The sequence below is a fragment of the Pseudochaenichthys georgianus genome, chromosome 16 (genome assembly GCF_902827115.2).
Source record: "Pseudochaenichthys georgianus chromosome 16, fPseGeo1.2, whole genome shotgun sequence".
Classification (NCBI taxonomy): domain Eukaryota; kingdom Metazoa; phylum Chordata; class Actinopteri; order Perciformes; family Channichthyidae; genus Pseudochaenichthys; species Pseudochaenichthys georgianus.
Window position 1 is genome coordinate 40746744 of NC_047518.2, and position 25671 is coordinate 40772414.

The window sequence follows — 25671 nt, forward strand, 5'->3', positions numbered from 1 at the left end:
AGTCTCAGGTTTTTATAGAAATTGATCAAAAAGAGAGAGAATCTTTGTTCCTGTCTGAAAATGAGCTGATCAGATTTTGGCCACTTTATGATGTCATAACGATGTGTTGGCTTGGTAACCATTAGCCAATCAGCAACCAAGGCAGCTTGGTTGCTGAATCTCCTCCTCGAGCACCATCAGCCGCTTTCACACCAAGTACTTTGCCGTACTTAGTTCCCAGCACTTAGTGAGATTCTTTTTGCTGTAACAACGTACATTTCCCCTCTGTGGGTTAGTTAACAAAGGGATTCTGATTATGATACCTCCACAGTTTTAAACAACACCACCACTTGGTTTATAATCAAAAACAACATGGAAATGTAACTCCTAAAGATCTATAATATACATTTTATAATAACAAATAACTGAGTGTAGTGTATAAAGGAAAGCATCGTCACCGTATCATTAGCCGCTTTCACACCAAGTACTTTGCCGTACTTAGTTCCCTGCACTCAGTGCCCCCATGGAACTAAGAGCAGATCGCGTTCACACCGGAATAAGACCCTGGGGGAGGATTAGTCAAATGAAGCTGCTGACGTCACTTCGTCTTCTTCTGCTTTGGGTTTACTGGCAGGCCGCAAACAACTTCACGGCGCATACTGCCACCCGAAGTCCTCGGCCGCGAGTTGGGGACTGGCTTCAGAAGAAGCTGCTGGGACTCCCAGCAGCTTCTTCTGAAGCCTTCCGAGTAAATCGCCAGAACGCCGACACCTGCTGATCGCCACCGCTCCCATGTTTTCTTTTGTGGTGCCATAAGTTAGTCTCTCTCCATTTGTGCGCTGGGCTAATGCTAATAATGCTAATGCCAGCAAATACAATGGCGGGAGTGTGAGATGTGAATAGTTCAATTAAAAGCAGCGGCAAAAAGAAAGTCTTCAGGCTAGATTTAAAAGTAGTCAGAGTTGCAGCGGACCTGCAGGTTTCTGGGAGTCTTCCCGTGAAATTGTAGTTCTTTTGACACTTTTCTAACCTTTTTGTGGTAAATGTTGTTTCTTTGTCTCCTTTCCACTCGTCCAGGAAACAGCAAGGAGGACGACAGCAGTGTGATCCACTACGACGACAGTGCCGTCGACCGCCTGCTGGACAGGGACCAGAGACCCGTCACGGACGACACTGAGATCCAGAGCATGAACGAATACCTCAGCTCCTTCAAAGTGGCCCAGTACGTGGTCAAAGATGAAGAGGAGGAGGTACGAGTCCCTCTAAAACATCTGTGCATGAATACATAACATTATAGTGTTGTTTCACTTTTTTGACAGCTTTGATTTGATTAGATATACTTTGTCACAGCAGCATGTAAACAAGCCATTGCACGTGAATCCTTTTTGGGGTTTTCCTGTGTTATATAGCAGGGTTCCCGCGGGGTCTTAAAAAGTCTTACATTTGATCATCAGAATTTAAGGCCTTAAAAAGGACTTAAATATGATCAAAAAAATAAGAAAGGTCTTAAATATGATTTAGAAGGTCTTAAAATGATGGGATTTGAAAGGTACTTCTGTGTTGCGATAGCGTCTAAATGTGTTTTGGGGGAAATGTCCGGGCTGCACACACACACACACACACACACACACACACACACCCAAACACACACACACACACACACACACACACACACACACAGTTCAGTGTACTGTTATGTTCAGTCATCGTTCATATGTTGAACATGAATATATTTACTTTGTAAGTAATTTTTGGACGTATTTCTTCTTTCATAGCAATTTTCCTTCATACATTCTTGCCGTGAAATAGGTCTTAAATTCTATTCAAAGTGGTCTTAAGAAGGTCTTAAAAAGTCTGACATTTGAGTTGGTGAAACCTGCAGGCAAAGGCAAACTATACATATCAACAATGAAAGGGATGTATCGATAGAGTCTCTGTACTGAATACACAACAATAGGCTAACTTAAAACTAACTAAATATAAACATAGGATCAGATTTACCTAATAAGGGTGCAAAGAAGCCCTTTAATAGACGACAGGTGCTCACGATGAGTGGAAGGCAAACAATGTATTAACCGCACGATGGAGACCGCATGGCGACTTCTGGAGGAGAAAATGTCCCCAAGATCTACGCCGTATGACTACGAATCTTTTTGTTTAGTATTTTGTCAGTTCTTCTTTAAATATCTGATCATTAATGTGGATGACGAGCACTCTCGTGTATGCAGTTTACGATATGAATTCCTGTTTGCTCTGTGTGAGCAGGAGGAGGTGGAGAGGGAGGTGATCAAGCAGGAGGAGAGCGTGGACCCCGACTACTGGGAGAAGCTGCTGCGCCACCACTACGAGCAGCAGCAGGAGGACCTCGCCCGAAACCTGGGCAAAGGCAAGAGAACCAGGAAGCCGGTCAACTACAACGACGGCTCGCAGGAGGAGCGAAGCATACGCCAGGGTACGGAACAACATCTACTGAAACCTCTTCGTGTGTGTGTGTGTGTGTGTGTGTGTGTGTGTGTGTGTGTGTGTGTGTGTGTGTGTGTGTGTGTGTGTGTGTGTGTGTGTGTGTGTGTGTGTGTGTGTGTGTGTGTGTGTGTGTGTGTGTGTGTGTGTGTGTGTGTGTGTGTGTGTGTGTGTGTGTGTGTGTGTGTGTGTGTGTGTGTGTGTGTGTGTGTGTGTGTGTGTGTGTGTGTGTGGTTCGTGTGTGTGTGTGTGTGTGGTTCAATGTTGTGTGTGTGTGGTTCAATGTTGTGTGTGTGTGTGGTTAAATGTTGTGTGTGTTGCATGTCAGGAAGTCCAGGGATTGCATGGTGTGTGCTTCTAGTATCAGGGCTGCACAATAACTACACTTCTATCCTGATTGCAATGTGGACCAGTGGACTATTTAAATCGCAGTAAGCACACTATTTGGTTAAAAATCCAGGAATTTAGCTGCAATCATTTCAGACAATTAGATTATTTCTATTTCAACCCGAGCCCTATTTAAAATGCACATCAAATATGTACATAAATTATAATTAATGCATTTTCTTCACTATTTATTTGCTATCCTGTGCACTGTAAATACAACTAAGGCTGAACATTTGGTTTTAATTGCAATATCCAAAGTGCAGTATTTGAAATATATGAAATCTGAATTAAGCGTTGCTGCAGAGAACTCCTGGTATTCCACAGACTTGATAAAAAGCTCCCCGTTTGGTTTGGATCCTCTTCCAAGATGACACCTAATGCCATTTGAGTAATGTTTCAAAAAGGCCGTCTCCCTCTAATATCGCAAAAAACATCGCATTTGCAATATAAGTCAAAAACAATCCCAAATCATTTTTCCCCCACATTGCCCTAATCTGTTCAACCGCTATATGTAGATTTGGCATAGAAACATGTGGGTTGTGTTTCATATTGAGAGGTGTATTTTAGATCAAGCATGCTTAAAAACTGTTTTTTAATAAGGGGGCGGTTCCATAAAGGGGACTATGAAGGTCAGGTCTTGAACATAGAGTGATATCAATTATTGTAAAACTATTGTGATAATCCTGCAGTCTCTTGTCACCTTTCAGGGCGTCCGCAAAAGTATTAAAAGTTGATAAATCAATTTAGCGAAAATTAAGGCTATTAAAAAGAATTAAACGCATTTTCCAAGGTGTTACATTTTGTAGCTTGTTTTCTATAAGTCTATAAAGTGTCCAGAGAGGTTGTGTTCTACCGTCTGCCTGAATGTACTCATGGCGTAGGTGTGGCGTGTGATTCTGTGGAGTTTATTGATGGCATCCCGTTGGATCTGACGTCATCTGAAACGGACATCGCACGCTCACTGCTTGATAGCGCGAAGTTCCGTTTACGCCGGTTGCTAAGCAACATCGTTATGGGGAAATGCAAGTCTGCGTCCAAATGGTTGGAAGATAAGGAGGAAGGACAATCAATACTGTATATAGTCAATGTGAGGTAAAGTGTGTCGCCAAGGTAACCGGTTAAAACTCCAAGTGGCGATGAGGTCTTCAAATGTATGGGAAGGGTCTTAAAAGGTCTTGCAGTTGACTTCAGGATTCCTGCTTTCCTTTGGTCCACTTTGGCTAAATTAATTCAGGGTTGCAGAAGACTTATGAATACTTTGTCAAACCACTAAATACACCAAACCATGACCAATATTCATTTGATAATATATTCACAGAAACTGAGAAGCAGTAGCTCCCTCTCCTGGTTGAGAGTAGACAGTAACAATTCAATAAATGTTCTTTTAATTGTCGTGTATTTACACTATCGATTACCTGTGAAGGGGCGCTGGAGTTGATTTGATAAAGTAGGCTGCTGCTCCATGAGTAGTTTAATGTTCATGTATCTTGTCCATCAGTAAATGAGTCCGTCCACACACGGAGTAGCTTTGTACTTTTTTAATTGTTTTGCCTTTCCTCCTTTAGACTGGCAGGAGGATCAGTCTGACAACCAATCAGATTACTCTGTGGCCTCGGAGGAAGGTGACGAGGACTTTGACGAACGGAGCGAAGGTAAAGCTTGTGTGTGTGTGTGTGTGTGTGTGTGTGTGTGTGTGTGTGTGTGTGTGTAACTGTTTGTGATGTAACTGAGTCATCCATGGCTCTCCAGTTGTGCCGAGGAGAACAGAATGTAATATTTCTTCATAGGATCTGGCTTTTCAAACCTTCACACCTCATTTTGGAAACATTTTAAATGACACACGAAGTGATTACGATTCATGTTTGTCCTGAGAGAAGTCTTGGTCACACGTGATGCATTCAAGGACTGTCATACATTTGAAAATCCAACAATAATTTCTATATTTCTTTTTACAGTTCCAGTGATAAATAGTGACATGTTATCAATAAAAAAACAACCACATGCCTTTCAACGACGCCCTGTTCTGTGGTTCAGGGGTTTTACTCTTCACATGATGTTACGGATGTTCCGTTTAAGACCTATGGAGTTGTAATTTCAGTTTACGATTTGTCCCTTTGAGACATTCTCCCACTAACATCCTTCGAACCGCCTCCACAGATGTAGATTCAGACGACAGCTATGATATCCTCATTGACCACCTCTACGACCGCTCAAAAAACAGCAGGGGTTTCTGCGTCAAGGAGAAAGGAGGAAAAGGGAAGAAAAAAATCAAGAAAGAAAAGGAGAAAGGAAGAAAGGAGAGAGGAGGAAAAGGGAAGAAAGAAAAGGAGAAAGGAGGAAAAGGGAAGAAAAAAATCAAGAAAGAAAAGGAGAAAGGAAAAAGGAGAAAGGAAGAAAAGGGAAGAAAGAAAAGGAGAAAGGAGGAAAAGGGAAGAAAAAATCAAGGAAAGTAAGAAATAGGGAAAGAAAAGTAAAGGATTGTCAAGCAGCTGGACTGTTCTCTTGCTCGACAAAGATACTGTTAGTGTTCATATTAACTGAGTGTTTGAGTGTGTCATGCAATTGTTCTCTTATACAGCATTATTTATTTGATACATTGCTTGACTGTGATCCAATATGTACATGTTTTGTATGGATTCTATACTTGATTTCAATTATGGCTCTGTTGCAAATTGCATTAAATGAAGTACACCACAACACTGCTGTTAGTTTTAAATGTTCTGAAAGTGTTGAATGTAGACGTGAAGCGAGATCAGCGTCAGAGAAGAGCCGTGAGTGTAGAGCAGCTTGGGGACGTTAAGAAGACACGCCACCATTCTTCAAAATTCACCTTGCGTTGAATGTGGATCTTGTAAACACTAACGCTATATTCGTTTTAGCTAACGCCCGCAGACCGAACCGCAAAGGGCTGAGGAACGATCGAGACAAACCGCTGCCTCCGCTGCTGGCCCGGGTCGGAGGGAACATCGAGGTAAGACATCAAGAACAGGAATGCCTCGAAAGTGTCTTTTCTTTAACCCCAAATGTTGGTATTAAGTCATTTTTGGAATTAATACCATTCATAAAAAATGAGATTGACCTTTATTGATTGCATTAGGGAAATTCAGGTGTTGTAGCAGCATCAGAATAAGACACTAACACAGATAGTACGTACACATGGGATAATAAGAATACAATTAAATACGAAAAACATGTAATAGTTGTGGGGGAAACTTCTGAAGCAATTGGAGTCAGGACTCAAAGAGACACGAGGAGAGCTGGAGCTTTGATGGCAAACACTGACGGTTTATTTGGAGCTTCGGCTGGAGAATCCAAACGACACGTCACGGGCCACGGTCTGACCACAGGGCAGAGATGCCACAATCAATTCTGAAGTCCCTCCTGGAGCTCCAGGTCTTAACTAGTTCAGAGTGTAATAATCAACATTCTTCAATAGATGGACTAAACAGCTGAGGACACTGAATCACAGTTGTTGTCGCTTATGGCTCGGGGTCATCTACACCCCGGGAAGGATGTGTTCCAGGTGTCCCACAACAATAACTATCTCTGACCGACAGTTGCCCGGTCACAAACTGGCAACATCAATGTGAGAGAGATAACGGCTGGTCAGCTGCGTCGGAGGGCGAAGGACGACATGCAGGGCAAATTATTCCCCAACTATAGAAATAACAAAATGATATGCATTAAATGTATTAATGTAAACAAGAGTTAAAATGTACATAAACAGATTCAATAAAAGAGAATAGTTGATGCCAGATTATTATAAGCTCATTTCTACATGCCGTCCTGTGGCAGGTACGCATGTAAGAATCAACGCACCCAAAAAACAATTCATAGTCTTTCACATTAACAATTATACAAGTCAGACTGGAGTACAGATGTATAAAATAGAAATACCAGCACATTTGTCAGTACTGCTATAATATTACAGCTTATATTGACGGCACCGATTGCTCGATATCCATGTGAATGCCCAGTGTGTGATGGTCGTACTGAAACAGCAGATTGTGCACACGGTTTGAAACATCTGGATCTCTTTATCACCTGCCAGGTTTTGGGCTTCAATGCTCGCCAGAGGAAGGCGTTCCTGAACGCAGTGATGCGTTATGGGATGCCTCCGCAGGACGCCTTCACCAACCAGTGGCTGGTCAGGGACCTGCGAGGGAAATCTGAGAAGGAATTCAAGTGAGTGTCAAAACTTCTTTGGCGTCGATAAAAAAAATCCATGCATTACGAAAACTGACAAGTAAAAGGTCACCTATTATGCAAAATCCACTTCTTCATCTCTCCTCGACATCAACATGTGTCCCCTCTTCTCCATGTCTCTTCTACATCAACATGTGTCCCCTCTTCTTCATGTCTCTTCTACATCAACATGTGTCCCCTCTTCTTCATCAACATGTGTCCCCTCTTCTTCATGTCTCCTCTACATCAACATGTGTCCCCTCTTCCTCATGTCTCTTCTTCATCAACATGTGTCCCCTCTTCTTCATGTCTCTTCTACATCAACATGTGTCCCCTCTTCTTCATCAACATGTGTCCCCTCTTCTTCATGTCTCCTCTACATCAACATGTGTCCCCTCTTCCTCATGTCTCTTCTTCATCAACATGTGTCCCCTCTTCTTCATGTCTCTTCTACATCAACATGTGTCCCCTCTTCTTCATGTCTCCTCTACATCAACATGTGTCCCCTCTTCTTCATCAACATGTGTCCCCTCTTCTTCATGTCTCCTCTACATCAACATGTGTCCCCTCTTCCTCAACATGTGTCCCCTCTTCTTCATGTCTCTTCTACATCAACATGTGTCCCCTCTTCTTCATCAACATGTGTCCCCTCTTCTTCATGTCTCCTCTACATCAACATGTGTCCCCTCTTCCTCATGTCTCTTCTTCATCAACATGTGTCCCCTCTTCTTCATGTCTCTTCTACATCAACATGTGTCCCCTCTTCTTCATCAACATGTGTCCCCTCTTCTTCATGTCTCCTCTACATCAACATGTGTCCCCTCTTCCTCATGTCTCTTCTTCATCAACATGTGTCCCCTCTTCATGTCTCTTCTACATCAACATGTGTCCCCTCTTCTTCATGTCTCCTCTACATCAACATGTGTCCCCTCTTCCTCATGTCTCTTCTTCATCAACATGTGTCCCCTCTTCTCCATGTCTCTTCTACATCAACATGTGTCCCCTCTTCTCCATGTCTCTTCTACATCAACATGTGTCCCCTCTTCTTCATGTCTCTTCTACATCAACATGTGTCCCCTCTGTGGAAAGAGACTCTGAAAGTCTCAGGAACAAAGATTCTCTCTCTTTTTGATCCATTTCTATAAAAACCTGTCTGAAAATGAGCTGATCAGATTTTGGCCACTTTATGATGTCATAAGGATGTGTTGGCTTGGTAACCATTAGCCAATCAGCAACCAAGGTACCCCCCCCCCCTTATCACCTGAATCTCCTCTAGAGCACCATTGAGTTCTTTGTAACCAGATCTCTCTCAGAGGGGCGTGGGGAGGGGCTCCTTGTGTTCATCTGAAGTCACAGACAGAGAATCAGCACTTTGGAAACAGGGCTGAAACAGAGGGGGTTATGGGTAATGCTGCAATGATCTGTTTGGTGTTTCAGCCAATCAGAGACAGGCTCTGTATATAAACAGTATAATAGGGGACCTTTTTAAAGTTAGCATCAAATGCCAAGGCAGACGCATTTAACAAAATAAAACAAACCAAAACTTGTAATGGTTATTCTTTCCTCGTCTAACAATCACTCTGGTTTGCTTGAAATAAACCCTTTGTTCACCGAGTTATGTGAAAATATGTCAGCTCTTCCTCCGTTTCTAAACCTGCTTGGAGGAGCCGTTTGCCCTAGAAGCATCTTAACACTTGAGTATATCTATCGTGTGTTTTATTTGTGCACATTGACATTATCTAAACGTATTCTCCGTGACATCCTTCCACCTCTTTGTGTCCGCAGGGCCTACGTGTCTCTGTTCATGCGTCACCTGTGTGAGCCGGGCGCTGACGGAGCCGAGACGTTTGCAGACGGCGTCCCTCGGGAGGGTCTGTCGAGACAACACGTGCTCACACGCATAGGGGTGATGTCCCTCATCAGGAAAAAGGTATGGAGTCCCAGTCCGAGTATCAGGAGAGCATGTGTAGATAGTTCGAGTGTTTAATCCCTGACTGAGTGACAGAGATGGCAAAAGTACACATCCTTTACTCAATAAGTACAGATACTCGTGTTTAAAAATACTCTGGTGAAAGTAGAAGTACTGACTAAACTTCTTTACTCAAGTGAAAGTAAAGAGGTTTCAAAATGTACTTCAGTAAAAAGTACCCATAACTAGCAGCTGCTTTAAAGAGTACCTGACCTCCCTTAGTATTTGGTGTCCTTTGTCACTCAGGGTGAGAGTGTAGTTCAGGGGATGGGGGTGTGTGACAGTAGAGTGCAAGAGGAGGGGAAATGATATTGGGGTAGTGAGAATAACTTATCTGAGGGCGCCAGGCCAGAGGAGATCAGGGTTTAACCGGGAAGGGGAAAGTTAGATGTCTCCCCAACAGCTCCTGGGTTCAGTGGCAACAATAGCCTGATTCCTCTGATGAAGTCCTCAGGAATCCACTTTCCTCCTTGCTAGATCCACTTCCTCTTGCTTCTTTCTGTTGAATGACGTGCTGGCCTCCTTTAACAGCACACAGGTGCCAATCATTGCCTTGATTGGTTTCCTCCAGCTTCTCTCAGGGGTGCTTGATTAGCCACTCCCCTTTTTCTGAGGGAATCTGTTGGAGTGTGTATATTTCCCCCCGTCCTGCTACAACAGATCGTGTTCACATCAATAGGCACGCAATGACTCTAAATAATAATGATCAGGCCACCAAACACACATTCAGACTAAAGGAACCAGCTGTTTGGAAGATGTGAGAAGTAGAAAGTACAGGTATTTGAGTTCAACATGTGAGAAGTAGAAAGTACAGGTATTTGAGTTCAACATGTAAGAAGTAGAAAGTACAGGTATTTGAGTTCAACATGTAAGAAGTAGAAAGTACAGGTATTTGAGTTCAACATGTAAGAAGTAGAAAGTACAGGTATTTGGGTTCAACATGTAAGAAGTAGAAAGTACAGGTATTTGTGTTAAAAAAAATCAAATACTTCAGGCTTCAGAAAAATAAGTAGTGGAGTAAAGTACTGATACCAGAAAAATGTACTTAAGTACAGTAACGAAGTATTTGTACTCCACTACTTCCCCCCTCTGGTATCCAGGTGCAGGAGTTTGAGCATGTGAACGGTCAGTGGTCGATGCCCTGGATGGCCGAGCTGGAGGAAAACAAAAGAGCTGCGGCTTTAGCTGCTGGAGAAGATTCAAAAACCCCCTCATCTGGAACTCCTGCAGACACACAGCCCAACACTCCTGTCCCAGGTACACACACACAGACACACACACACACACACACACACACACACACACACACACACACACACACACACACACACACACACACACACACACACACACACACACACACACACACACACACACACACACACACAGAGCCCAACACTCCTGTCCCAGGTACACACACACACACACACACACACACACACACACACACACACACACACACACACAGTCTGTCCCAGGTACACACACACACACACACACACACACACACACACACACACACACACGGTTCTGTCCCAGGTAAACATGCACACACACAGTTCTGTCCCAGGTACACACACACACACACAGTTCTGTCCCAGGTAAACACACACGCACACAGCCCAACACTCCTGTCCCAGGTACACGTACGCACGCACGCACACGCACACACACACACACACACACACACACACACACACACACAGCCCAACACTGTCCCAACTCCTGTCCCAGGTATACACACACGCACACAAAGCCCAACACTCCGTCCCAGCCCAACGAGGTACACACACACACACACACACACACACACACACACACACACACACCCACACAACATTTAAACAAACGTAAGAAGTCTAAGTAAAATGTCCAATCAAATCTAATGCACTCTGAATCTCGTTGTACTCCGTGTATAATGACAATAAAAGGCTTTAACTTAACTTTAACTTTAATAAAACATATTTATATATTGTACTACATGCATTAATTAATTTCAGCATCATTATAAGTAATACTGTCAGCCGGATCATCCAGTGCACACGATTTGGTGTTACAGTAGCATTCGAATACACGATGACCAGATGCAACGTGTTAAGAGTTTGCAGGCAACGCTGATTTAAGGCTTTGAGAAGAATGAAAAACGAGATCCACAGAATAGATACGAAAATACATACAAAGTGTCTTTCCTCTGACAGCCTCCACAGTGTGCTGTGACATGTTGTCTTTAAGGGGATCCTTTCACAGGAGACATTTCCATTTCCTCCCAGCACTAACCTCAGCACCGCACGCCTCACCTCAGGTTTTCCCCAAAGGGAAACTTAATGTGAAGTAAACGTTTTAAGTCACAACCCTCAGTATGTTGGAAGTTGTGAGAGTTGGGCATCAGTTGGTCTTTGTTCAGGTTAACACAGTATTTTGACTTGTCAGCTGACTGTCTTAACAGCCTTCACTTATTCAACCTTCAGCTCACGATCAACTATCAAAAACAGCTGTGATATTAAATAATGATATAAAGGCAAGACACAACTGATCAACGGAAACATTCCTCTTACCACAAAATAGTCCGCATGGAAGTGTATTTACGACAGTCTACATTCACAAAATAAACAAAGACAGGTTTTATACGTTATTCAATTATATTGATTATGCATTTAATACTAGTTGAACATTACATTTTTATATTTGTGTGTTTTTTATTTATTTATTTATTATATGTTTCTACTTATTGTGCTTTTTATTATGTTTTTAATGATTGTTTTATTATTGTACTCCCATTGTGTTATTTAATATTGTAGTTGCTGCCTGTACAGCACTTCGGTCAACTGAAGGTTGTTTTAAATGTGCTATATAAATAAATAAAGATTGACAGTTTTCCAGCCAAGCAAAACACAAACAAAAAGTCCGCCCGGCGATAAACCGAAATGGTCTTTACTGCCTAATCCAGGCCACTATAGTCCATTGACAAAAAGAAGCTGTTGCTCGTGCGCCCGTCGGCAGCAAAAAACGGAAATGTTTGTCGACCTATTTAGGCTCAAATCCACAGAGAAGGAAAACACGACGATCGGCCTCGAGCGATGGAACTATTAACAAAGCACTTATATACTAATAAAGGACTGGCTTATCTAAAGCCAGTTGAGTAGCACTTGAAATGTTCTTGCTCTATGAAGCCTGATGTACTTATGATTCTGTTTTCTTCAAGTTTGTGTCTTCCTGGTCGAACGCACTTATTGTAAGTCGCTTTGGATAAAAGCGGCAGCTAAATGCAATGCAACGTAATCGGCGTTATCTCACCTGTGTTGGAGAGAATCTCTATCTGTGCGCGCCCTCTCCACGGAGACGTGCTTCGTGGTCGGTCGATGCAATATCCACATTCAGTTATTTTCAGTTACTTCCCCGTTTCATTTTAACATATATATACACATGCTGAGGAAACTTAAATATCCCTCTGAGTACCCGCATTCGCCGCACACACACTTCCTCCTCCCGTGAGAACCAACCCCTGGGCGCGCCGCGACAGGTGAATATGCAGATGAGGCTTAATGACTCAAACCGTACATAGCAGTGGACATTAGCAACTGCAGTTGCGAGGATATCATACATGTATCATACATCATAGTTCATTTCATGATAACCAACCGGCCTTGAACCTTTTCCCCTGCCACTACAGTTTAGAAAAAACACCTTAAATCAATGTGTGGCCCTTACATTAGTTAAATGACTTTCTATCTCTGCATAGCATCGTGTTGTTGACCTCCTGACCTTTTAATATTTCTTGTCAGAAGATTTGTCGAAGTCTGAGGACAAGGAAGACGTGAAGAAGGAAGTCGAGGACGGCAAAGGAGCCAAGAAGGCAGACGATTCCGAGGTGATTTCAGATCCAGAACAGTCTCATGAGATTTGAGCAACAGCAAACGCACATTTTGATAACTGGAACGTTCTACTTCTCTAGATTATTGAAATCCCCGATGAGTCTGAAAAATCCCCCGTCGTCGTCGAAAAGAAAGGAGAGGAGGTAGACTCGGCCGCGGGGAAGGAGGAGAAGGAGACAGGAAATGGAGACGAAGGAAAGGAGAAGGAGACGGAGGACACGAGTAAGGACAAAGCAGAGAACGAGAAGACTTCGGAGACGGAGAAGAACACTCCTGCTGAGGTCAAAGGTGAAAGTTCGGAGGGGAAGACGGAGTCAGAGGAGGACAAGTCTAAAGGTGAGGCAGCTGAAGGGGCGATGTTATCTAAGACATGTCCCCCTCTTGTCCCTAGTTGTGCTTTTACATGTGTAAATATATAGCTTTGAAGTACACCACAAATATACAACAGTCAAATGCAAAACACATACAACAACTTTTCCATTGTGCCTTTTTTCCCTTTGCATTATCTCACGGTGCTTTTGTTGTTTCAGCTGAGGAGGGGAAAGATGAGAAGATGGACACCAGCTCGCCCACAGAGGAGAAGAAAGGTACATGTCAACAAGCACACACTCTGACAGGACGTGTTCTGGGGTGCTAAAACTACTCATGGCAGCGAGTTATAGGTTTTTGTGCATGTGAATTGCACCTAAATATTCACACCCGGCTCTCTTCCTTGATTTTTTTCCGTCTGTTATTCGAAAATTAAATAAGCGTGAGAAGTGGGAATTTCAAAATGAGATTTGTGCATTTTACAAGCACTAACTTTTAAAGCGGTGTTGACTGTAAAGTGACGGTGAGATGCCTGTCCGATGTATTTTGTCACCTTATTACCACGCATAGTACTGACCAGTGTTTCCTCCAGACCAGGGCTGAGAGGGCGTCCACCCCGAGGGCGGGGGGGTGACGTCACGTGACTTGAATTTTGAATTGAGCCGTCCCTTATAGATTCTATCTCTACGTATTAGTGATGGGGATTCCGGCTCTTTTTAGTGAGCCGGATCATTTGGCTCGGCTCACTAATGGCGCATTTCCACTGCAGCGGGGTAGCCCCGTTTAAGCGTCCCTAAGCGTCCTCGCTCAGGCCTCGGGCTGCCTCGCTGGCCGTCCGATGCCGTGGCGCATTTCCATTACAGTTTAGGACCTGGGGTAGCAGCGCAGCGTAGGCGGGGCTCCCGTCGAGCTCCCGCTGGATTTTATCATCCCCAATGAGATGCAGGAACGTCGTCACCTCCTCGGTCGACCACGGTGTGCTTTTCTTTGACGTTGCCATTTTTGTAGCTCCTCCGTTTACAAACATGCTGTGTATAAAAATGCTGCAAGCTTGCTTCTAGATATATATGCGACGCTAGGGATGATCTCGCGCTCGATCTTGTGACGATTCTCTCTGACCAATCGGCAGTCGACGTCACTAGTTCAGCCCTGGCCTGATAGAACCACGATTTTATGGGGCCGGAAAAAGTACCCGCTAGCCGGTGTTACGCTATATGGAAAGGCCACCAAAAACTTACTGGACGATTAAGGACGCGTAAACACGCTTAAACGGGGCTACCCGCTGCAGTGGAAATGCGCCATAAGAAGAGCCGGCTCCCAAACGGCTCGTCATGTTACCACAGTTTACCACGGAGCCTCAGTTTCGCCGCTGCAAGGATCCGGCGCTCTCAGTTCACGTGCGTGCTCCACTAGCGCCCCCCGCCAAGGCTCGCTTTGCTGGCAGCGAAAGGAATCCCAGCAGACTCCTTTGCCTCTCCAGCAGAGGGACGTCCTTTTTCCTTTTCGTCATTTCAAGCTATAAAAACTCTCGATCTTCTCTCAAATTATGTATTTGTTTGGACGCCCTCGGCTCGAGTTCAGGGCGCTCCGAGCTGAATAAGGGCGTCAAATGGCGGCAAGACGCCCCCCTGGGGGAAGCGCTGCTACTGACCAATCATCTTGATCATTAGCTTTACAAACACACTCATTTTGCAACGATGATACTGAGATGTTTCCGTTTCTTCTCGCAGAGCAAAAGGAGGATAAAGACGCCGTGAAAACAGACGAGTCGGGCAAACTGCAGAACGGAGAGAACGGCAGAGAGGTAGCAACAGCTGCTGCAGCCGTGGTGAACGTCGTGGAGGAGAAGAAGAAAGCCACCAAGCAGAGGTTCATGTTCAACATCGCTGACGGAGGATTCACAGGTACACACACACACACACACACACACACACACACACACACACACACACACACTGTTAGAGCCATCCTTTCATCATTATGGTTTGAATGTTTGTCTTATTAATATAAGGCGTGTTTTTGTGAGTCACACTACGCTTTACAAGATGTTCATTTAAGTCTCACTTATTTGCTGTCCAATGTGCAGCGGGTATGTGTCGGGTATGACGTGCGCTGTCGGGTATGACGTGCGCTGTCGGGTATGACGTGCATGTCTATAGGCCTATATGTGGCATGACAATGGTACACAGCTGAGTTTGTGATTAGACGGTATAGTCTTTTGACCGTGTTCTTTTTTGAAACTTTTAGTTACTTTGAAGCGAGGACGTTTGTCTTCATGTTTGTATGCAGCCTTGATCAAAGAATACATCGGATCTGATTCAACGCTAAAACGATCGGGAAATGGAAATTAAATGTAGAAACGGATTAAAAAAGCCACGACACACACACACACACACACACACACACACACACCACTCTTTTCCTTCTCTCTAGTTTCTGTTTCTGACCTCTCTTCCCTCCCTTACAGAGCTTCACTCTCTGTGGCAGAACGAGGAGCGAGCGGCCACCGTCACCAAGAAGACCTTCGAGATTTGGCATCGCCGCCACGACTACTGGCTGCTGGCTGGAATAATACAGTATCCTTTCAAATGGACGATTTAAAGGTTCCCTGTTATACTGTTTCTCAACAATATATTATAGGTCAGATATATACAGAACCTGTCTCTGATTGGCTGAAACACCAAACCGATCATTGCAGCATTACCCATAAACCCCTCTGTTTCAGTCCTGTTTCCAAAGTGCTGATTCTCTGTCTGTTACTTCAGATGAAAATAAGGAGCCCCTCCCCACGCCCCTCTGAGAGAGATTTGGTTACAAAGAACTCAATGGTGCTCTAGGAGGAGATGCAGGTGATAAGGTGGGGGGGGGGGGGGTTACCTTGGTTGCTGATTGGCTAATGGTTACACAAGACAACACATCGTTATGACATCACAAAGTGGCCAAAATCTGATCAGCTCATTTTAGAAATGGATCAAAAAGAGAGAGAATCTTTGTTCCTGAAACTTTCAGAGTCTCTTTCCACAGAGGGGACACATGTTGATGTAGAAGAGACATGACGAAGAGGGGACACATGTTGATGTAGAGGAGACATGAAGAAGAGGGGACACATGTTGATGTAGAAGAGACATGAAGAAGAGAGGACACATGTTGATGTAGAAGAGACATGAAGAAGAGGGGACGCATGTTGATGGAGAAGAGACATGAAGAAGAGGGGACGCATGTTGATGTAGAAGAGACATGAAGAAGAGGGGACACATGTTGATGTAGAAGAGACATGAAGAAGAGGGGACACATGTTGATGGAGAAGAGACATGAAGAAGAGGGGACACATGTTGATGTAGAAGAGACATGAAGAAGAGGGGACGCATGTTGATGTAGAAGAGACATGAAGAAGAGGGGACGCATGTTGATGGAGAAGAGACATGAAGAAGAGGGGACACATGTTGATGTAGAAGAGACATGAAGAAGAGGGGACACATGTTGATGTAGAAGAGACATGAAGAAGAGGATTTTGCATAATAGGTGACCTTTAAGAATGACGATGTAATCCAACGGGTACATCCCTTATCTTGTTCTACATAAAAATCACCTGGTTTTCTACTATATAATAAAACGGTACATTTTTGTTGGTTTCCTTAAAACTGGTTTGGCAAGAAATGGAAATGTACCGGGGCATCTTGCTATAAAGGGTATTTTATCGACCACGCTGTCATCAAATCAGGATATGGGCCGATTGTTACTCGAAGTGATATTGTGCAGCTGCCCCATATCACTTAACCTGCTTGAGCATCCGATAATACGACCCCTCGTGAAACATCCATGTTATTACACTTGACCTCGGTCTCTCAGTCACGGCTACGCTCGCTGGCAGGACGTTCAGAACGACGTCAGGTTCGCCATCCTCAACGAGCCGTTCAAAGGGGAGATGAGCAGAGGAAACTTCCTGGAGATCAAAAACAAGTTCCTGGCCCGCAGATTCAAGGTGAGCCGAGACCGCCCGCCACCATCGTGTTTATTATTCACCGGAGCGAGGGGAAGTGTTATGAGGAAGTACTCTACTCCATTTGTCCAGCAATCGCATCAAATCCACCTCTAAATCTGTCTGGATCTTTGTTAGATTATATCATTTTAGTAGAAGCGGTAGTAGAGGTAGTAGTAACATTATTTGTGGTAGAAGTGGTAATAGTAGTGATAATATAAGTAGTAGTAGTAGCTAGTATTATTGTTATTATTAGTAGTAGTGGTAGTAACACTAGTAGCAGTAGTAGTAGTTTTAGTAGTAGTATAAGCAGTAGTAGTGGTCGTAGTGGTAGTAACACTAGTAGTAGTAGTTTTAGTATAAGCAGCAGCAGTAGTAGTAGTGTTGGCACTGGTAGCAGTAAAAGCAGTGGTAGTAATAGTAGCAGTAGTAGTTTTAGCACTAGTATAAGCAGTAGTAGTACTGGTAGTGGTAGTAACACTAGGAGTAGTAGTGGTAGTAACACTAGTAGTAGTAGCAGTAGTATAAGCAGTAGTAGTAGTAGCACTAGTAGTAGTAGTACTGGTAGTGGTAGTAACACTAGGAGTAGTAGTAGCAGTAGTAGTTGTAGCACTAGTATAAGCAGTAGTAGTGGTAGTAACACTAGTAGTAGTAGTAGTGGTAGTAACACTAGTAGTAGCAGTGGTAGTACTGGTAGTGGTAGTAACACTAGGAGTAGTAGTGGTAGTAACACTAGTAGTTGTAGCACTAGTATAAGCAGCAGTAGTAGTAGTAGTAGCACTAGTAGTAGTAGTACTGGTAGTGGTAGTAACACTAGGAGTAGTAGTAGCAGTAGTAGTTGTAGCACTAGTATAAGCAGTAGTAGTGGTAGTAACACTAGTAGTAGTAGTAGTAGCAGTAGTAGTACTGGTAGTGGTAGTAACACTAGTAGTAGTAGTAGCAGTAGTAGTAGCAGTAGTAGTGGTAGTAACACTAGTAGTAGTAGTGGTAGTAACACTAGTAGTAGTAGCAGTAGTGGTAGTAACACTAGTATTATCAGTAGTAGTGGTAGTAACACTAGTATTATCACGAGTAGCAGTAGTGGTCGTCCCCTGTGAGAGAGAGTGATTCTGTCTGTTGTTAATTCATATTCTTTCCCATCATGCTCATGTCTTCTCTCTGTGTTCCTTGGTCAGTTGTTGGAGCAGGCGCTGGTGATCGAGGAGCAGCTGCGCCGCGCTGCGTACCTGAACATGGCGGAGGACACGGCCCACCCCTCCATGGCTCTGAACACCCGCTTCAGTGAGGTGGAGTGTCTGGCCGAGTCCCACCAGCACCTCAGCAAGGAGTCCATGGCCGGAAACAAGCCCGCCAACGCTGTCCTGCATAAAGGTAAAACTCCTGGGGAGTCAGACATATATGAAGGTGGAGTGGGGGTTCACATGCACCTGGAACATATTAAGACAAAATGTGGGATTTGATGATAATGTGTTTTAGTAATAGAGCGCTTTTCAAAGTCAACTTTATTGTGGTGGTAGTAGTAGTAGTGGGAGCGGTAGTAGTAGTTTTAGCACTAGTAGTGGTAGTAGTAGTAGTGGGAGTAGTAGTGGTAGTAGTAGTTTTAGCACTAGTAGTATTAGTAGTGGTAGTAAAAGTAGTGGGAGTAGTAGTTTTAGCACTAGTAGTGGGAGTAGTAGTAGTAGTAGTAGTGGTGGTAGTAATAGTAGTAGTAGTGGGAGTATTAGTAGTGGTAGTAGTAGTTTTAGCACTAGTAGTAGGAGTATTAGTAGTGGTAGTAGTAGTAGTGGTATTAGTAGTGGTAGTATTAGTAGTGGTATTAGTAGTGGTAGTAGTGGGAGTATTAGTAGTAGTTTTAGCACTAGTTGTGGTAGTATTAGTAGTAGTAGTTTTAGCACTAGTAGTAGTAGTAGTAGTAGTGGTGGGAGTAGTAGTAGTAGTAGTAGTTTTAGCACTAGGAGTATTAGTGGGAGTATTAGTAGTTTTAGTAGTGGTAGTATTAGTAGTAGTTTTAGTAGTAGTAGTAGTAGTAGTAGTAGTATTTTTAGCACTAGTAGTAGTAGTAGTAGTAGTTTTAGCACTAGTAGTAGTTTTAGTAGTAGTGGGGAGTATTAGGAGTGGTAGTAGTAGTAGTAGTAGTTTTTAGCTACTAGTAGTAGTAGTAGTAGTAGTAGTAGTAGTAGTATTTTTAGCACTAGTAGTGGGAGTAGTAGTAGTAGTAGTATTTTTAGTAGTAGTGGGAGTAGTAGTAGTAGTAGTAGTAGTAGTGCTTATAGCACTCATGTCTTTCCAAGTGAAATGAATCGCTACAAAAGGAAGATTATTATAATAACGATGTAATTGACATTTATATATGTATCCCATGAACATAAAGTAATGAAACCGCCAGCTTCTATTTACTGGCTCACACATATTTGAACATTTTGGGATTTGAGCAAGTTTTAATATTTCGTTTTTTTGGTATTGATGTAATTGGTAATGTGTTAATCCCAAGTTTATTATGACCACAAAGAAGTCTTTCTCACGCAGATGATAATGTAATTGACATTTATTACATGAATGTAAAGTCATGAAACTGACAGCTTTGTTATTAAGTTATTCACTTTTTGTAAATGCATTTATTTGTGTGTTGCTGCTTCACTTAATCTATGTATATACTTTTCATTGGGATAAAAATAGGAAGTGTTTTCCCCGTCATGGTTTCAATGTGCACGACCTGTTGTGATACTATCAGCTGAATGGAAAAGGGAGCTATTATGGAAATACAAATATGTATTTCTATATATAAAGTATATCTAAATATAGCTACTAACGTGACCAGCAATAAATGTCAGGTGCGTCATTGTGGTCAGCTTCCATGTTTGAACAAGGAGAGCTATTTATGACCTCTGCAGGAGATAATATGCACACCCCGTCGTAAAGCTTTGAGGTTATAAGAGATTATAGTCCCACAACACCAGGGTTTGGCTTTCCTTCGTCATTCTCATTTAATCATTAGGTCATTGGGTTGATTAACAAAACAGAGAACAGCAACACATGTCTTACTTCTGAGAGGCTGCGGGCACCAAATGATTGGCATTTTCACCGGCAACCTTTCTTAAATCATTATAAAATGTACCAGATGGAGGGGAGATGCTGCTTGGCTGTAGTGACCGTGATAACTGTTTCTACTAGGATGGATTCACATTATGGTCTAAAGCAGTTGTCACCAACCTTTTTAAGCCCAAGATCACCGACCTCGGCCTCGGTGAAAAGCGAGATCTACCTATTGCAGAATTGAGTGAAAAAGACGGCCCAGACGGTGCTTCCAGTTTGAGGCCTTTTATAGGCTAATTGCATCTGAATGACTGTTACAACGAAGCTCACGGCATATAGGCAGGGGTAAAGTGCTACTTTTTATGAGTGGGAGGCAGACCTCACCTCCTCTAGGGGAGTCCTCACCTCCTCTAGGGGGGTCCAGTTGGATGCTCCCCCGGGAGATCTATGGATACCTCTCTCAGCAGCCGGATGAAAACGCAACTGTAAACAGATTTTCTTTTTCTTTATGGATGTTTTACAAATCATTCCCCTTTCAAACTGTATTCTTGTTTTACTGCCATATAGTATTTTATACCTGTTTTTCATTTATTCTCTTATTGTTTGTATAACTATAATGATCATATGAACTATGAAGGTGTGCCGCGGAAATAATCTTTTGAATAATTTGTGACAAAACCGTTCTAAACACTCAAGAGTCCTTTAGCTCACCTGAGCCCCTCAGTCTGACAGGGGAGGACTCTCCTCCAGCCTGTTGTGGAAACAGCTCCTTATGTCCGTTAGTGCAGCTAGCTAACCAGATGCTAACACTGGTCCCTCTCTCTCTCTCTCTCTCTCTCTCTCTCTCTCTCTCTCTCTCTCTCTCTCTCTCTCTCTCTCTCTCTCTCTCTCTCTCTCTCTCTCTCTCACACACTAAATGCGCTATTGCCACACACACACACAGAGCCGAGCTTGAATGACACACGCACACGTGTATTTCCATGCAACTCTCTGATTGGTCTGGTGACTTGCCTCTGTTGCATTCGCTGAACACGGGAAATTGCAGTCCTGCCGTCCTCTCTTGTGTCATGATGAGCTTCACGTAAAGCACGGTTAATGTATTGTCTTATTGAGGTGTCTCAAATATCCGTCAATCAAGTGGCACCTGCTAACGGGGTGGATGATAGGTTTACATCTAAAAACGTATCGACTGGTTGGCGACCACTGGTCTAGTGTTATATCCAAATCAAGGATGCAAAGTCATTAGTATGTAGTGTCTCTAGTGGGACATGTCTCCACGCTTTAATGTTCAGAAAGCTCTTTATTTTCTTCTGCCTGTGCTGCAGCCGGGTAACTCAAACATATCCAGGGTCTGTTGAACCGGCTTCGTGGTACAGGCCTCAGCTGAGGTGTTTTAAGCTGGTTTTACTGAAGCTTACGTTGAAATGTGGTCATTTTAAAACATACTTGCTAAAAATCGTAAAGAGTTACACATTTAGATGACAGCGGGTTTCTCACAGTTTGTCTCCGTGTTGTTTCTCCAGTTCTCAAACAGCTCGAGGAACTGCTAAGCGACATGAAGGCCGACGTCACGCGTCTCCCGGCAACCATCGCCAGGATACCCCCTGTCGCCGTGCGGCTTCAGATGTCAGAGAGGAACATCCTCAACCGATTGGCCAGCCGCGCCCCGGAGCTCTCCGCTCAGAGCCAATCACAGACGTCGCAGCAGATGCAGGTGCAGCGCTGACCAATCACATCGTTCCTTTCACTCTCACTGACTGAGGCTAGCTGCCCTCACCTCACCACCATGTAGCAGACGCCCACCTGCCCAAAAAAAATAACCTTGTACAGCACAGGTTAGTCCCCTCGCTCTTCACCCAGAAACCATCCCTCGGACTCAGAGGAGCTTCAGCCGCTGGACGCAGACACGACAAGGTTTCCACATTGATTTTGGGATTTTCTTACGTTGATTTCAGGAGTTTCTGTATCCTGAGCACTGTGACTGAACTGCAGCCGCACCGACCTGCCCTTTGTCTCTACTGCAGGGTCAAACGTGTTGTGTGTCTAGGGAGTGTGTGTGTTTGTGTGTCTAGGGAGTGTGTGTGTGTGTGTGTGTGTGTGTGTGTGTGTGTGTGTGTGTGTGTGTGTGTGTGTGTGTGTGTGTGTGTGTGTGTGTGTGTGTGTGTGTGTGTGTGTGTGTGTGTGTGTGTGTGTGTGTGTGTGTGTGTAAGAGAGAGAGAGAGAGAGAGTAACTGTTATGTAACATGAAGAATAAGACTGGAGCAGCATGCTTGGAGTTTACTGGTGCATTCTACTTGTTTTTGCATCATACAAAATGTCAAGGGATTTTCTTGTTTCTTTTAGAACATTTTTGACACTTTTTTTTTTTAAGATAACTTTATTGTCATCGTGTGTGTGTGTGTGTGTGTGTGTGTGTGTGTGTGTGTGTGTGTGTGTGTGTGTGTGTGTGTGTGTGTGTGTGTGTGTGTGTGTGTGTGTGTGTGTGTGTGTGTGTGTGTGTGTGTGTGTGTGTGTGTGTGTGTGTGTGTGTGTGTGTGTGTGTGTGTGTGTGTGTGTGTGTGTGTGTGTGTGTCAGGGCCTCTTAATGTGCACCTCTACTGCAGAAAGCACCGAGTTTAAGACCACGTCACATTTCTGTCAGTCAGTCAGATCAGTCTCCTCCTCCTACGTCTTGACCCACTATCCTTAATCTCCACCCCCCCTCCCCCCCGTCAGGTGACCCCATCCCGGCTACTAACGCCCCCAGCAGCACCTCAACATTCCTGACTGCATCCCAGATTTACTCCCTGTAAGATTCCCGAAATACGAACATGCAATATCTCCGCAGCTTTTAGGTACATGGGATGGTTTTGAGAAACGATTAATTTAATTTCTTACTGTATATTGTCAAGTTGTTTTACATTATCGAAATATTATTATTACTATTATTATGATGGTTACCGCCTTGTTGTTTTTTTCATTGCTGTTTGTTTTTATGAACTTCAATAAAAATTCCACAGTTTTTCAACGTTTTGTTCACTTTCTAAAGAACTTGGGAGCGTTTTTTACCCATCTTTGCAGCATGCTCTGGGGACTTCAAGCAGACGGGACATCACTTTGTGTTTTAGTGAAACGTCTAAATTATAATTGGACTTATAGACCCTCCAGAAAAACGCGGGCTAAAATCCTTGATTATGCGATCAAACATGCGGGGTTTTATGTGATTTTATGCGGTGAAATTGCGGGAAGTTGCGAAATATGCGGAAAAAATCAATATTGGGCTGTCTTATTTATTTATTCTCTCTCACACACAACCTGCCACTAACGTTAAACCCCTTTACTATTCAATTAAACACATTCAATGTTTATTTATAATATATATGTATATATTGTAAAAGCAATTGGGCTATTTTAATCACACTCTCTCTCTCACACACACACACACACACACACTTCTCCGCCTCATTCTGTTTTCATTTACTCGTTCGTTATCTGACCAGCTTCAATCTTGTAGGCTACTCACCTCGTTTCTTGTAGCCCTCGAAAGGGTTTTGGAGGTCGATGCCTCGGTGAACGTGAGCTGTTTGGCTTTCTTGTCCGCAGCAGCAGAAAGCATTTTCGAATGTTTGAATGAATCAAAGTGGGTCGTCACCGTGGATCTTCTCTTATGCTCCAACACAGTTGCACGGGGTGCAGAACAGTTTCCCCCCAGACATCGGGGTACTGCTTTGCCCGGTCTTTAGCAGAGATGTTCGTCGGTAAATGAGATGGATTAGATGTTTTCATCTTGGTGAAGAGAAACTCTCGTGTGAGCGCCACACGTTCACTCTACGGTGTTGTTTACCTTCTGTGATGCGCGAGCTGATGACGTCGCGCATCATCAAGACGAGTTCACTTTTTTTTTTCTCAACTTTGTGTGGAAAAATGCGGTGATTATGCGGCCTTTTGATAAATATGCGGCTTTTTAAAAATATGCGCCATTTTGCTGATTATTCGGTAATTTCTGCGATCGCAGAATCGCGTTTTTCTGGAGAGACTTAGTGTCATTGCATGTGGTGCACTGGGAGAAGTCTAGACGAATTGGATTAAAAGGTGAACCCTGCTTCCCTAAAACTATAGTTATTTAAAACAATAATGAAAATGCGTTTAGGAAGTAGTGAGGAAACAACTGGTCAGATCAAACCAGATTATCCTGCAAACATTGTGTGAGAAGGATGTTTTAATATAATCTTTAAACGCCTCACTTGTAGACTTCAAATCGTCCAAATGTGACTATCTTTCTGTTTTCTTCATGCAACGTGGAGGCATGCCAGAAAAACAACCTTCTCCTTTCAAATTCACGGTAGCACACGGTGAGTAACCGCTGAACCTCTTTCCTCTCAAGGGCCATTTACATTTTATCAATATCCTCCAAGGGCCGTATAAATGATTGACGTCTGCTTAAAAATACTAAAATCACAGCCCACTCATTTGGCCTTTCTTTCATTCTGTGCAAAGAACAAGCAACGTCTGAATCCAGATATCTCACCATGACTCGCGCGTGCACGTGGGGTGACCACAACAGAAAGATATGGACTCAAGATGTGTGCCAATGTATTTAGTTTCCTATCCATGTGAACATGATTTAAGTGGGGGGGGGGGGGGGGGGGGGATTATTTTTGTTAGCGGCGTTCTGGTGCTCTCCGTCAGAACTGCACCCCTGTCCGACGAGACATAGACCACGTGATGACACGTTAGGCAAGGACCCTGACCTTGGCCAGGAAAAACAGGCACTCGCTTATTTAATTATTTTGCGGTCTAGATTTCTTAATTTTTTTTCTTTTTTGCGCGTTAATGTACCTCGAGGGCCGTATCAAATTGTCTCGCCGGAGGTTCCCCACCCCTGCGCTAAACGAATGATCATTTTAAAGGTTGGAGTCTCCCTTTGATGAGTATAAAAAGTCCAGCTCTTACATTAAACTATTTTGAATGCGTTTCCTCTTTCCATGTTTTCTGTTCATCATGTGAACGCTGACTCCAGTCTAGGAAAGCGCCACAGAGCGAGTGACGGCAGAACAGATCCTGACGCACTTTGCATGCAGACCTCGAAGGACAAGCAGGAATTTACATGGAGGCAAATGTGGATGTGCAGGAGAGCTCATCACGGAGGAAGAGCACGACACAGGAAAGGCACATTCTCCAGCAGACGGTTAGGAAGTCGAGACAATTAGAGTAAATGACAGGGCGGAGGATTAACCCGGCCGGATTGTTATCGTGAGAGTCGGAGGCTCTGAACGCGGAGAGCTGAGCTGAACACGGAGAGCTGAGCTGAGAGGGTAACTGTTTGTAAGGACACACACCATCGGAGAGAAGTACACAGAGGAGAGCCTGGTCCACCCCATCACTTCCTGCTGCAGAAAACACATCCGTACCGCGAGAGCCCCCAACATGTCTTTTAGGTGAGTGTGTTTTTCTGTTCTTTACTGTAATCTTATACTTCCTCTGTCTTCTTTTTCTACTTGTTCCACTCTTTGTTCATG

At 43.7% G+C, this 25671-nt stretch overlaps 1 protein-coding gene and 1 long non-coding RNA gene across 4 annotated transcripts in view; one reads left to right on the top strand and one right to left on the bottom strand.

Moving 5' to 3' along the window:
- The window catches only part of chd4b (chromodomain helicase DNA binding protein 4b), a 64427-nt gene extending 41790 nt beyond the window's left edge, over positions 1-22637 (top strand). Inside the window, exons 26-40 of one of the 2 annotated variants that reach the window (XM_034101676.2) lie at positions 1057-1229; positions 2245-2431; positions 4392-4478; positions 5706-5797; positions 6878-7011; positions 8797-8941; positions 10081-10237; positions 12763-12848; positions 12933-13188; positions 13383-13439; positions 14892-15065; positions 15629-15737; positions 17011-17143; positions 18316-18511; positions 21697-22637. In XM_034101676.2, the coding sequence (XP_033957567.1) occupies positions 1057-1229; positions 2245-2431; positions 4392-4478; positions 5706-5797; positions 6878-7011; positions 8797-8941; positions 10081-10237; positions 12763-12848; positions 12933-13188; positions 13383-13439; positions 14892-15065; positions 15629-15737; positions 17011-17143; positions 18316-18511; positions 21697-21899 (2189 nt within the window). In that variant the 3' untranslated portion in view covers positions 21900-22637. The remainder of the gene's footprint in view (positions 1-1056; positions 1230-2244; positions 2432-4391; positions 4479-5705; positions 5798-6877; positions 7012-8796; positions 8942-10080; positions 10238-12762; positions 12849-12932; positions 13189-13382; positions 13440-14891; positions 15066-15628; positions 15738-17010; positions 17144-18315; positions 18512-21696) is intronic. The other variant, XM_034101677.2, reaches the window with a different exon arrangement.
- On the bottom strand, positions 5819-8787 carry LOC139435357 (uncharacterized). 2 transcript variants are annotated; one of them, XR_011644643.1, is made up of 3 exons: positions 8273-8787; positions 6871-6995; positions 5819-6483 (listed from the first exon to the last, which is right to left on the bottom strand). It is a non-coding gene; the product is annotated as an uncharacterized lncRNA (long non-coding RNA). The 2 variants fall into 2 exon arrangements; XR_011644642.1 differs by lacking the exon at positions 8273-8787 and adding an exon at positions 7085-7433.
- Positions 22638-25671: the final 3034 nt, after the last annotated feature.